General features: G+C 34.8%; 1 protein-coding gene across 1 annotated transcript; it reads right to left on the bottom strand.

The window, feature by feature from the left end:
• Positions 1-7531: 7531 nt before the first annotated feature.
• si:dkey-183i3.5 (uncharacterized protein LOC566445 homolog) lies at positions 7532-13435 on the bottom strand. Its single transcript, XM_060891503.1, has 10 exons — positions 12631-13435; positions 11975-12186; positions 11810-11870; positions 11420-11515; positions 11140-11316; positions 10317-10442; positions 9556-9669; positions 9360-9466; positions 8072-8445; positions 7532-7806 (listed from the first exon to the last, which is right to left on the bottom strand). Exons 1-10 carry the CDS (start codon positions 13168-13170, stop codon positions 7787-7789), a joined length of 1827 nt encoding a protein of 608 aa, XP_060747486.1. The 5' UTR covers positions 13171-13435; the 3' UTR covers positions 7532-7786.
• Positions 13436-14482: the final 1047 nt, after the last annotated feature.

The following is a 14482-nucleotide window of genomic DNA, read 5'->3' as shown; positions in this document are numbered from 1 at the left end:
TGTGAAACTCTGTCTTTATTGACTTGAAACTTTATTAGTGCCAAGTTTGTTCGTTCAGGTTCTTGATTCAATTCCTCATCTAGAGAAATTATTTTAATTAAATAGGTGTAGTCCAATCTCAGCCTACAAAGGATCCTCCAGTTTGCAGTTTCATATTTAAATAGCATTCAGTGTAGCTTTTCTTCTTTTCCTAAAGCTGCATTAACATCAAGGTTCTTGTTCCAGTCTGTACAGTGCACCGTATTTTGTTCAACACCTTTACTTTACTCATGTGGTTGAGAAATAATTTAATTGCCATGTTCTAATTTCATTCTGTACATCATTCTAATTAAAAGGACAAAAGTGTTGATATATTTTTACCCGATCTTTAACATATGAAAGCAACAATTGACAACACCGTCTAAAATGTGTGTATAAAAACATGTTAGAAGATCTAATCCCATAAGAAATCCATAGCTTTCAAAGCAGTGCTTAACATTTAATTTAAAATCCCAACATACATTTTCAGCTGCTGTGATGATTAAAAGTAATCAAGGCTCATAACTAGGGAAATCTTTTTGCAGGAAAATTACAGATGTAATAAAACATTACATCATAAAATATTAAAATCATACGTATAATTAAATCTTTTGTGTGTCTTGACAATAAACATTATTTTTATAGAATTAAAAATCAAATAAATTCAATTTGCGTATGCTTCAGTGGCGTGTGCCTTTATTACATCAATTTTTGTACATCAAAACAAAAAACATCAAAGTCCAACATAAAAACCATGAAACATTACATTAGTTATTCTGTGCTATTAAATATACCAATCTGTTCCAATGGATATTTAATCTACTCTGATTAACAGTTGAAAACTTTATTAGTTAGTCGATTCTATGTTGACGTAATCTGACTCATCTGTTAGAAAGATAAAGAATAATGTGAGTGTTGCTGTATTAGAACTCATTACCATCAGGATTAATCAATAAATAATAAGTCAGACCTGTATCATTACCGTTATCATCTGTTTTGTGTGTTTGCAGGAATTCTGTGTTTTCATAATCTTCTGTAACCACACGGGCAAAAAGAACATTTTTGATTGGTTTTAGATAAAAGAAAATCACACAATCACCACAACACAATTATATATTATAGTTTTGTTGTTTTTAAAGAAAAGCTATGCATAAAAATGTTATCGTACTCACCTGATGAGTCATGTTTGATCTCTTGTGGTCGATAAATATTTGCATACTCACTATCTATATAAAATAAATACAGTTGCATATAGTAGTGTTAGTACAGGTAGGCCCCTAACCATCTCTTCTACTCTCCCCAAACACCCTCCCCCCCAGTTGAAAATAGAGTTAACAAATGAAAAACTGCTTACATTTACAAACACCTGTAACGTTTCAGAGTAGACGGACTATTTTCACACAACCAGAAGCCTGCAGTTACAGCAGAACGCTTGTTCTGATCTTCATCTAGATTTCAGATGGCGTGGTTTTGTCGTGACATTTCACTCAATAGCGCAGAGGCCAACCTTAACACTTCCTTTCATCTCTCATTTAAATACAATTGACATACGGCTTGAGGGTAAAGAGAGAATAAACAACTGTTCATGTGGTGTTTGTACTCACCATTAAGAGCACTGTTTTTGTCTGGTGGTGTTGCTATCGGGTCTCTAAAACAAATCAGGATAGGAACAAATTAGTTGTTTATTCAGGAACAAATAGTAAAGGCATGGTTTAGCTATCTTTGTTCTAGAAAGTCACTTAGATTTTAAACCAGAGCTTAAAGGTCAATGCTTAGCTCTTATGATTAGCACCCAAGTAAGCGGTTTAGCATTGAGCAAACCACAAACTAGAACACAGTCACCCTAAACCATGTTGAGTTCAGTATCTCAGACAGATTTTTTTAATGGTTTATTATATTGTATGACAGCGTTATCTTAAAACAAAGTTAAGTTATGAAGTTATGTAACTAGATATTGTGGCCATCATGAAGCCAAATGTCATACATCTCAGACTTGTACACTGTATAACACAGAAATATAGTATAATATTTGAATAAAATAAAAGTATAATACTGTAATACTCTTCCATCCTGTTGGTATGCATTAATGCACGCAGTAATGTGAGAATTATTAGAGATACTAATAATTAAATAAATAAAATAAAAAATAAAAAAAGTTTATTTAAAACAACAGATGAATATTAGCTTATTCTTTATAGTCTATTGGTTATTTTTTAGAAATATTAATATGTAGCCTATTCCTCAACATATTCCAGAATGTGCTTTATTAATACAGTAAGAATTTTGCATACAAGAATAAATATGGTATGTTTTTCTTCTTGAACACGAGAATCTGGTGGAAAATATATGCTTGAAAAAAGAAGGATGAATTTTAAAACATGTCTATAAACAGGATTAATTATCTGCTTGTACTACTTTCATTCTAATCTAATAATTAAAGATTATAGAAAAACTACAATAGAATTTTTTGCATTGTTCTAAACTTTTATTTTACTTTTATTTTTTTTATTTTTTAAGATGAAGTGCCGTCATTGTACTGTAAAGCTCTATCCTGCTCTGCCTACCTGTTTTTGCCTGAGCTGTTTTTACACTTGCTGCTGTCACACTGGCAACCTGTTTAAATCTACTCCTTCCATTTACAGAAAGTGTGAGCACCGTTTTCCAAAACAAGGCACACAGTGGCTTCAGTACTTCAGTCCACCTGCACAGTACTTTAACCACAGACCTAAAACCGCCCCTAATTTCCTCCAGATAAAGTGCATGACTTACACATAGGTGGGTTCCGTACTGCCACGATTTGCTGTTAAAAGGTGATATAAAATGAGAGAGAGATGTAGCGTACAATTATTTATAACATGAGTAAATATTCCAAAGCTTACAGCTGGAACATAAACCTACACTTTGAAACGTTCTGGTAACTTCCCTCTAGGTCCTGGACAGCTGCTGGGAAATAAGCCATGAAATTTACAGTGTGTTTGCTGATCATTTCATCTTCAAAATCTAATTTCTTTTTGTAATACTTACAATCCAGCTGCCTAACAGATGGGTTTGCAACATTTCTGTGAAAATAAAACAATGCGAGTTAGAAGAGTGATTTAATAGCTAAGTATGATCTGAGCTGAACTGATTCAGGAAAAGGTCAATGTAAGTGCAATACATTACCCTGAGCTTTCAGGCTGATTTGTGCTAATCTGGTTTGCAGACATTACTGTAAAAATATTTAAGGCAGATTTAAAATGCACATATAATTCACTTTACAGTTATAGACTATGGTTTATCAAAAATATTCATAAAAGACAATTTAGTATCAAACTGTATGCTACTTTGTATAACTGTATGTTGCTGACAAAGGTCAAGATGAAGAAGAATAAAAGGAAAGTGAAGTACCATTCACAAAGTAGAGAAGTGAATACAGCTGGTTTTAGAGCTTCAAGAAAATTATAAACTTGTCTTAAGGGTAAATTTCCAAAGATGTTTATGATAGCACGAGTGCCACATTCATATTCTCTATTTATTATTTGGCTTCATGCTATTTACGTTTTAGATATAGTGAACCGAATCTTGGTTACTCAAACAGCATTTTAGTTTTTTACAAAATGTGCTGCATTTCTGAGGAGCACTTTTGACACTCAATAAAACATAGACATATACAGTAGCTCGAACAAAGACACTGGTGTAGTCAAAGACTTCCATCTTAAAATGGACAAAACTTTCACCATTATGTACTAAACCTCTGTATTTTAAATGTTTGTTTTTTTTAAATAAGAAATGTTTGACTATTTATTTATTTATTTATTTATTTATATTGCGCAGTAATACTGGCAGTGGTACAGGTCTTAGTCTATTCACAAAAAATTGCACATTCAATATTTAATTAAAAAAAGTAAAATGCTCTTAACCTGTTTTTGACTTTGTCACAGCAAACCTGCTCCCCTCTCTGTGACTGGATAAAGCCGGAATAGAAAATATACACCTTAATCCCACTATCATTTATACATATAGCATTTAAATGAGAGAAAAAAGAAATAAATAAACGATTAATTATTTATTTAATTTATTTATTCATAATAAAGGCACCAGAAAAAATCTCAGACAACTTACAGTATTTGTGGAACATAAAGTTGGCTATTCTCCTGTACAATCACTGTACCAAAAATAAATAAATAAATAAATAAATATTACCACCAGTAATGATGCATGTTCATGGAGACATGTAAAGAGAATGTGTGTTGAATTGCACTTACTAGATTTCTTTCTACAGCGCATGCAGAGAGCACAGATGAAGCCCACGGTGGAGAGAGACATGAAGGCAAGGACAGCACCTTGCTGGCTTGTGACCTCAATCATAGCTTCAAAATAAAACTGTAAATAAACAAATATTTGACTGAGTGAACGATTTTTTTATGCCAGCAAAATAAATTTGACATTTTTATTTGACATATTTTACAAAAATGTTCAGATATATATAACATTACAGTAAGTAGGCCTGCACAAAAGTACATACCAACAGCATAGTAGCGATGTTTAGTATAGCATTAAACAGGTCATGTGAATACATTATGTTACATGCACTACACTATCAAAACCTGTTTTTTCTTTCACAGTACAGAATGTCAAAATGTAAATATTACAGAATACAAGATGCAATGCCATACTGTTATAGGAAAATAATCAACCCCTGAGTGGTGTTGAAGCAGCTGCAGTGTCCAGGATGTATTTTCCAATAACAGCAAATCTTGGAACATTAGTAATAATTCTAAAGTTATTTAGTTATTTCCTATTATTTTTTTATTGCTAAAGTTATCACAACTGTGAAAAGTGAGTCAACAGTTACACACCAGCTTCTTGATTTTTTTTATTTCTCTTGACATTAAGACAAAAAAACAATAAAAAAAAAAAAAAACAATTAAAAAAAACGCAGCTTGTCACCTTACAAAGAAACCAAAAGCCTTCTGCTCTTAACACTTACCCATGAAGGAAAATATACTGATATTGAAATGCTGACACTGGAGCTTCCTTCTGTAAATGTTAAATAGACATCATCTTTAAAGAATCTTTCACCATATCAACAATTCCTCCATTATTTTGCTAAAACAACATCTTTTAATCTGTTATTATACACATCCCTGTGAACGAGTCTTTACTACAGAAACGATAATGAATTAGAACAAGTGTGTTTATATAAAGTGAGAATTCAGCAGCACTGTATTATAAGCAATACTAAGGTTTTAAATCAAAGACTTAAAAATAATCCTTGTATTTAAGTTCTTTGCTCTCTCTCCTAACCCTTAGACCCCTAAGAAGACATTACTCGAGTGTTTCATTACAGAAATCTGCACTTACGTCTTAAACCCATTGAGCCTAGAGACAAGACAGTTTCAGTATTGACCAGAAGACAATATCCTGTGTGTGATGTTGTTCGTGTTTGTTAACTCTGTAGGATGTCTAGAGGTGTTTTTTTTTTTTTTTTCAAACAAAATAAACCAGAGATACACCACACTTTCACCTTATAATGTAAGATAATCCCATGCTAATGCTTTAAATATCTGCTAGACTGAAAGTAAAAGTGTGAGAAGTCTAATCGAGAAGCTTAAGCATAACAAAATAACCATGCAGCAATTAGCTAGTTTAATTAACACCTCATTATGTTGGCTTTGTAGAAGCCAACATTCTGTTTTCCTATTTATTTCGTTTGTTTTCCTTCTGCTCTACTAACGGCTACATGATGCAAGTGAAGTAATCACCCAAAGTTCTCCTTTTTTATAATAGGATACACGAGACGCCATTACTTATAGTTCCATCTTTTAGTTATGAATCAGTGAAAATTTGAAAATGATCATCACTTTATAAACCTTCCTTGAGTTATACACGGATGTAACCGATTAAACTTGTGTATTATATGATTTCTCGGCTTAACCTTGTTGCTAAACGCCTTTATTAAACTCTATAAATGTAACTTCTTTAGAAAAGCTTTCTACTGATGCCATCAACATTCAATGGTCAATCAAGTTAAATAACATTCATTGTGTAATATTGGAAACAAGATTATTTAAAAAATAAAAAAAAAAGTTACCTTGAATGGCGTGTTAGGGTGCGTTTATTCTGTGTCACTGTTTCATTCACTTTCAGTCTCCGATATAAAAAAAAAAAAAAAAGCACAGGGCGAAAGAAAGATGCTGTTTCCTGTTTCAAACTGAACCTCACCACATCCGTGTGCTCATGCGCCGGACACAGGTTAGGACACCACCACAAAGCTACTACACGTGTGCTGTTGTTCACAGAATTGAACAAAAGTCTGCAATTCTGCTCCAAATTTTAGACTACACTGGATTTTAATAGATTGACAGGAGAAAAGTCTACACTTAAAGTTCCTCACAGTTATTTCTCTTTCTTCTACATGTCAGACTGAACCAGACGTTTTTTATTTATTTATTTATTTATTTATTTATATTTATTTATTTTTAGCTTACACACCATCATATTTGTTCCAACTAAAAATCCTTATATTTTCACACAAGATATCCATTGCCATTTATTCATTTAACATATGTACAAAAATAAAAAAGCTCAAATGATAATGAGATAAATAATAATCATTATATGATCGTGCGAAAATGCTGTTACTTTAATTTGTTCTATTTATTTCTTTTTAGTGAAGGGAATTCTATCACTGGAGAGATGTTTTTCTCATGTTGAGCAACTCGTATCACTCTGAAATTAGAATATATCTTTGCTGTGTGCTGATCATGTGAAATGAACTCTATATATAATTGAAAGATTTCACTCTAAAAGTGTAATGTAAGTTCTAACTTTTATAATAGATTATCTTACTGATGTTCTGTAAAAAAAAACAATACTGAATCTACAAACACCTACACCACATCACACTTGACTGTAAGAAGGATCAGTACAAAAATAAAGACTAAGTGTGAACTGAATATGAACTGAACACAGTAAAAGGTCACGAATTAAGACACATGAAGGCACTCCTAGAATTCTTGAGCAATACATTTCCCTTAAGCTGGATTGTGACAACATGTGACAATGCTGCATGTGACAACATCAACGACAACGTTTACACCTTTTTCACACATACTTAAATTTGTGGTGTGGAAAGGGGTCAGTCTGTTTACCAGATTTTATGATCATTTTAGTAGTGTCAGACAAGTGAAGCCTACACTTTTGTAAGCCTACACACATGTAAATTAGATTAGATTATACTGTGTGGTATAGTTTATTTTGGGCCTCGATAACACGTTTAACCTCCAACCGCTTGGCACTGAACTCTTAAAAACCTCGTTATTTAAAATTTAAACTTTATCAATAACTTCTATATGAATCTGCAGAACATTTAAGGCTTCAGGACTTTTTTCCACATGAGTCTATGCTTATATTGGATTCTGTCTCACTTCTAAGCCACTTTTGATAAAAGCACCTGGCAAATCAAAAGGGAGAAAACAGACCATGTCTTTAAGCTCATCTCACATTTAAAGGAAATATAAAATACACTACATCATTATTTGAGCACTGTTTTATTGGGTCTCAGAAAATTGTGAATTTAAAAAGTAGGAAATGTTTTATTGAATATGTAAAAAAGAAAAATAACCCAAAATTATAGAGCTGTAGAAACTTGAAGTATTTGTGGAGTTGGAAGACAGTAAAGGTTTAAGAAAGAAAAAGAGCTAGAGTGTAATTCAGGAAGCAGTATTCAGGCTGATGCTGCTGTTTTTGTGACTCAGTGTTAAAGAGGCTGGATGATTCAGTTTCTTCAGTAAACACTGGTTGAGACTGAGGAAGGGAAAAGAGCATGTCATGAACTACTCTCTTGTTAATTGATTTGCTAAAGACCAAATGTTTTCCTAACAACAAATATAATAATATTTGTTATAATATTTGTTATATATAACAAATATAAAAAAAATACAAATATAAAAGCTTAAGTTGATTTAATATTTGTATTTTTTTTTATATTTGTTCCTTTTAAAATTATTCTGAAATACATGAATCAGTGGAGTTACAAAAAGTAATAATTAATGGAGAGAAAAATACTTACGAGAACTGCTGCTCAAGTTGGAGGATACATAGCTACTCCCACCCGCTCCGAGCCCGTATCCTCCTCCTCCTCCTCCTCCTCCTCCTCCTCCTCCCATTCCCACTCCAAAGCCACCTCCATAGCCACTTCCAAAGCCACCTCCATAACTACTTCCAAGGCCTCCTCCATAACCACTTCCAAGGCCACCTCCAAGACCTCCTACACCCATGCCCAGACCATAGCCATATCCACCGCCAAGCCCAGCCCCTCCTCCCAGTCCTCCTCCTCCACCTCCTCCTGCAGCAAAAGCCATAGCAGCTCCAGCACCTCCTCCTCCACCTCCTCCTACTGCTGTCTTAGACATGTGCACTGTGACACCACCCCCAGACTTCAACCTGCCACAACACAGACACACACAATGACATTCTGTATGACCACAAACTGACATTTAGAAACACATGGCTGAATGAGAAATGCTTCCAAAACAAAAAACTATGTTACAGTTACACTTTCAATAAATTGCTTTTAAATTTTACTCTAAAATATAATCATCTATCCAAAGAACATATATAAGTACAAGAAATGTTTATTATTAAATATTCCGTGACCTGAAAAATGTTATAGCTGAAATATTTTATTGGAGCATTCTAATCTAATCAACTTGCAAAATGCCAGAATCTTTATCAGACTAATTAGATCATTGTAGCACATTTTGTTTAACTTTTATGTTTAGGCGTAAAGTAATCGCACCTTTAGTATAGCATTTATTTAGAGTCTCATTAGGATATGAAAGTTTCATTAGTCTTACATTAGGTGGATGAAATGATCTGGTACTATAAAAACAATAACATACTAGAATGAGCACATTCATATAAAGCTGTGCATGAATTACAGCTAGAATCCTTGTCAGAGCAGCTGTGATAGAAAAAAGCTCTCTTTCTGACCAGATTTGAGAATTCATAGAAAACATAGATGTAATAAATATCGCAAGGTGTTCACAAATGTTTGACTGGTAGTCTATATTTATAGTGTATATTTTACAGTATAACTCACTTCCAGAGTAGCTAGGTCTATACTTTAAAAATTTACTAGGTTTCTAGATTAAGGTTTTAAGGTCATTAACATTACGAAAAATAAAAAAAATGGACATTAAATACAAAGGCTACATTACTACAATAAACAATTCATTATGATATAGGAAATACATACAGCAACATTACTGTCTTGTGTCAGAAACTGAGAACAGAATAAATATTTTTTTCCATATTTTTGCAAACCAGAATGAAAACCCTGTAGAATATCCCTGTACCTGTTCTCCTCACCATCCAGGAGTTTTTTATAAGCTGTGATTTCGACATCCAGAGACATTTTGCTGGCCAGAAGTTCCTGGTATTCCTGTCCGTAATGTGTAATTTGCTATCAAACAGAAAAGAAGTGGGTAAGTAAACCAAGAACATGCTGTCTAAGCTATAGAGCTGTATTTAGCCTTAGATGAGAGTAAGAACCTTTCTGAGGTCATCCAGCTGGGACTTGAGCACATCTACTTGTTCCTGGTAGGTGTCTATGTGTGAGTTGGAGTGAGATTCAGCGTCATCCACCTGTGATTCTAGCTGGGTGTTCTGGAAGAGAAAAAAACATCATCCAGTTAACAAATATACACAAAACACACACACACACACACACACACACACACATTCTCTCTCTCTCTCTCTCTCCCCTCTCTGTCCCTTTCTCTCTCTCTCTCTCTCTCTCTCTCTCTCTCTCTCTCTCACACACACACACACACCACAAACACTTCAGTGTTAGATATAGAGATGAGTAATGCTATTGTGGGAAATCTTCTCACTCAGCCATGCTGTTGTTGATTACTTTGAAAACCTTTCCTTTACCTGTGTCACGTGTATAATTACCAACAACTAAAGAAATTCTGCTTACTAAAAACCTAATAATGAATGAAGTCCAGTTCTTCAATTAGATCAGTATAGTTTTTTAAAGCATAAATTTCTAAAATAAACTCTAAATCCGAATTTCATTTTATTAGAGGTAAGACTACTGAAATATCTTTTTATTTTTTTTAAATTATACATACATACATATTTTTTTTTGTCAGCATCAGGAAATAAAATTCCGCTAAAATTGTACTTAATCTACACATACAGGACATAAGATAATAAAAAAGTTGAAAAATGATAGTTACTACCTCTAGATTTGCAAAAAAATAAAGAAGTATGAAATTAAAAATGAAGTAATGTAAGTAAGTACACACCAGTGATTTGAGTCGGTCAATTTCTCTTTGCACAGAGTCAATCTGCAGTTTGTAGACTCGCAGCTCCTCTTTGGCTGAAGTGAGGGACTGAATATTGGGCTGAGTTGAAATGGCCATCATGGAGATCTACAGTCACAAAAACATCAGCAAATATTATATATTATAATATATAAGAATATCATTAACAAAACATATTACAACCTGCACCTAATGTATTATGAATCTAGAAGTATGAAAGTGTATATATGAAGCATGGTATCACATGCTGCATGTACCACACCCAGCAGGATGCGGTAGCTCAGTGGTTAAGGTGTTGGGCTACTGACAGGAAGGTCATGGGTTCTAACCCCGGGTCCACCAAGCTGCCGCTGCTGGGCCCCTGAGCAAGGCCCTTAACCCTCAGTTGCTCAGTTGTAAGTCACTCTGGATAAGGGTGTCAGGGTGGATAAGGGAGAGTAATGACATAAAGCCTATTTAATCCCTTTTAGGTTCCAGGTCACAACTGAATAATAAATGAAGGAAGGAAATCCTAATAAATCCTAAATTACAAAACTCTTATTCAGAGTAAATAGATTAGATTTTCTTTTTTATTCATTATTATATTATATTATATTATATTATATTATATTATATTATATTATATTATATTATATTATATTATATTATATTATATTATATTATATTATATTATTTAAAACGTCCACTAGGGGGAGACACAGGCATACAAATTGTATGCGTGTACAATGATTGTAAAGTGTAATTTAGGCGGAAAATCTTGATTGTACTGTTTTGATTAAGAAGGATCTGGAGCAAGGATTCGTACACTGTCCTGCACGGAGAGAAGTGCATCCTGTTTGCTGCGATTTGCCAGAGCTTCATAGTGAGCTTTAACGTCGCCAAGGGCAGAGGTGAGGTCTTGCGCCTGTGCTGCGTTATCCACAGAGATGGAGACAGCTGACTTCATGCTGCCAGTCACAATATTTCTGACCTCTTTAACTTTCTGAAAAGTACAAACACCACAAACACTGTGAGATGGTTTTCATGTCACAAGAAAACATAATTTCTATAACACATAAAATAATGTTTTGTGTGTGTGTACTCACAGTATCATACACCTGCTTTGACAGAGCAATCTGATCTTCCAGCCCACTGATACTAGCTTGCAGCTCAAAAATTGTAAGGTAAAGGTTGTCTACCTCCTGTTAAAAAAAAAAAAAAAGATTAATATAAAGTGCATCAAATGAATATTCACCTCCCTCAAACATTTTGCAGTGTAACAACCTGAAAATGAAATATCATAAATCTAAAAGCGTAAAAGCATCCATTATAGCATGGTGCTGGTAGTATCATGTTAAGCCTTATAATGGCCTCTTGGTTTCTTCAATATTATTGCCTATTTTGTGTAGGTCCATGAAATATCAATATAATTATCAGTAGTAGTATGTTTACTCTAAATTTAATCTAAAATCTAAATTTCTGGAAAATTTTCCTACCTCCTTTAAAGTGCTCCATTCCATCTCCAGAGATTTAGTCTGAGCCGTTTCCTCTTCATATCTTACAAGTCAGGTAAGAAATGTTTTATTGCGCGTCTCCCACACCAATCGGAATACAAACTCACATATATAGCTCTCATTCATATTCTAACACACATTTCCTACCTGGCCTGCACGTCAGCGATGATGCCTTTATAGTGTTCTATCTCAGCGATGATGGCCTCTTTATTGGCAGTAAGTGCATCAATTTGGGCTTTGTAGTTTCCTATAGCTGATGTGAGCAGTATGCTGGTGCTGGCAGGACCACCCTGCTCAGGATTGGTGAACATGCCAATCTTGGCTTTGAGTACAGCATTGTGCTGCTCCAGTGACCGAGCCTGAATCACATTGGTCACAGAACTTCAGGATTAGGGTTTTGTAACAAGTTTATAGTAAATATCATGATTAAGTGACAGTTGTAATGAGTATGTTCCTTCTTCTGGAGGTAATTTTAATTAATTTCATGAGCATGTTTCTTGACTTTTCCTACAGTTTTTCTTTTCTAGTGCAGAAATCTCTACAAAATAAGACAATTAAACTTTCTTGAAGACACAGAGAAATCATTAATTGTTTCAAAGGAAAACAAATGCTCTAAAGACTAACAAACCTTTTTGCTTTACATTTTCATTAAGAAATAAAAGACTGTCCAAAAATAAAGATTTCTTTATTCCTTTATTTAAGGATTCTCAGAGATACAATAGTTTTTCCTTTGGGTCAAATCATGTTCCTCAGAGGTACAAAAGATTTAAGATTAATAGTACCATCGTGACAAGTGGCCTTACCTTATCAATGAAGTTTGCAAATTTGTCATTAAGGACTTGCAGCTCTTCCTTCTCCTTCAAGCGTGTGATCTGCACGCTGTCCATGGATGGGAGTGTGGGGTCAATGGTGGGTACCGGACTGACACCTGCATCCACTGTGGTGCTGGTACTCAAGAAAGATGGATTAAAACCATAACTTCCGATCTTGAAGACACGGCCACCCAGACGTGCTCTTAGTGGAGCCACACCAGCCCTGAAGCCGCCAGCTCTGCTGCCTCCAACCCCCATACCCAAACCACTACCTAAGCCAAGTGCACCACCACCCAAGCCAAAACCTGCTCCACCAGCACCTGCGCCAGCACTCAGACCTAGACCTCCAAATCCAAGCCCCAAACCAAGACCTCCTCCGACAGCTCCTGTGCCTCTCGCCCCTCCAAATGAACGGGACAGAACCATGCTAGAACCTCCACCTCCTTTGGCCCCTGAAAACAGACGGTTGCCTCCATAAGTGGCTCCAAATCTGACTGCCCCCCCACTGATTCTAACATTTGTGTCAGCCATATTGTCTCAGAGCTGGGGTCCAGGTCTTTGCAGAGGAGTCCTGGTGCTCAGTCAGGTTGTCCCATGCCCTCTCTGGCCTTTAAATAAACCAGTATTTACATAGACTGCTCACGTTGGTTGCTGCTGATTTGCTGTAGCTCTCTGCCAGTGTAAGTCACATGTTCAAACTTATCTGACTGGCAGGCCAGCGTCTTCCCTAGAGGCACTGAGCTGCTTCAGACATGTTAGGAGTGACTCAGTAACCCAAGGCCTGGATACATTTGAGCTGTTTCTGTTTAAACTTTTAATTGATGAAAAAAGTGCCCTATTATATTGCCTAAATCCCAAAACAGCTTGACTGACAGACTCATGAAATCCCACCGTTGGTTTTATGATACTAAGTGAAACATTATGAATTTGTTTGCGATGAAAGATACATGCACTCACAAATCAACATGGGTTTGACAGTGAGAGGCAAGTGAACTTTATTCCCAAATAGACTTTTGTCTCAAAGGAAACAGAAGCATATTTACTGCACGATTGAATGGTATGTGGCATGCTGTAACAGAAACACTGAATCAGGAAGCCTTATTAGCTCTGCTTTAACCTGTTATGTAACTGTGAGGATTGACAAAGTTTTTGGGTAATTCCAGGCCATGCACAGGCATAGTACTTATAATAAATTCTCACCCTCTAAAATCCTCCAAAACACCTTGGTATTTTGAGCAGCAGGGGATTATTTGATAGCTCATGATAAAAAAATGAGTAGTAATATTGGCAAAATCCCAAGGGTACTGATTTGTCGAATCATTAACAAGCTTTTCCTGAAGGCTGAAGAGGGTTATGTGTTACCTGTGCTGATCTCTTACATTATAATGTAGCAGACACCACCCCCAAATATCAGTCACACACATCTATGCAAATTGTGAAATTATGTAATTCCAAGTTTATTTTGGATTATTTCTGGATGATCATATTCATTCACAATCTAATACATTTACATCCACAGTCTGCTCCAGTGAAAATGAACACATCACATTTATAATATCTTTATTTATAAATTGTAGATAGTTATTGAAGACTATGCATTTGTTAAGATCTTATTATCAAGGAATAGTTAGTTTTGTTCACTTTATCAAATTAAAAGCACAAACTGATGACCATTAAAAATGGCATTTGTACTGAAATTTAACCATCTAAAATCTTAGACTTTCAGCCTGAGATCAAACTGGAAACAGAATATCAGTGGAGTGTACATGTGTAAAAATAAATAAATAAATTTGTAGGGTTCAATATATAACCGTATGTTCCCCAAATGTACTTTCAGTATATA

Source organism: Tachysurus vachellii, chromosome 17 (assembly GCF_030014155.1).
Source record: "Tachysurus vachellii isolate PV-2020 chromosome 17, HZAU_Pvac_v1, whole genome shotgun sequence".
Taxonomy (NCBI): Eukaryota; Metazoa; Chordata; class Actinopteri; order Siluriformes; family Bagridae; genus Tachysurus; species Tachysurus vachellii.
This window is presented reverse-complemented; position numbering and strand designations above follow the sequence as displayed.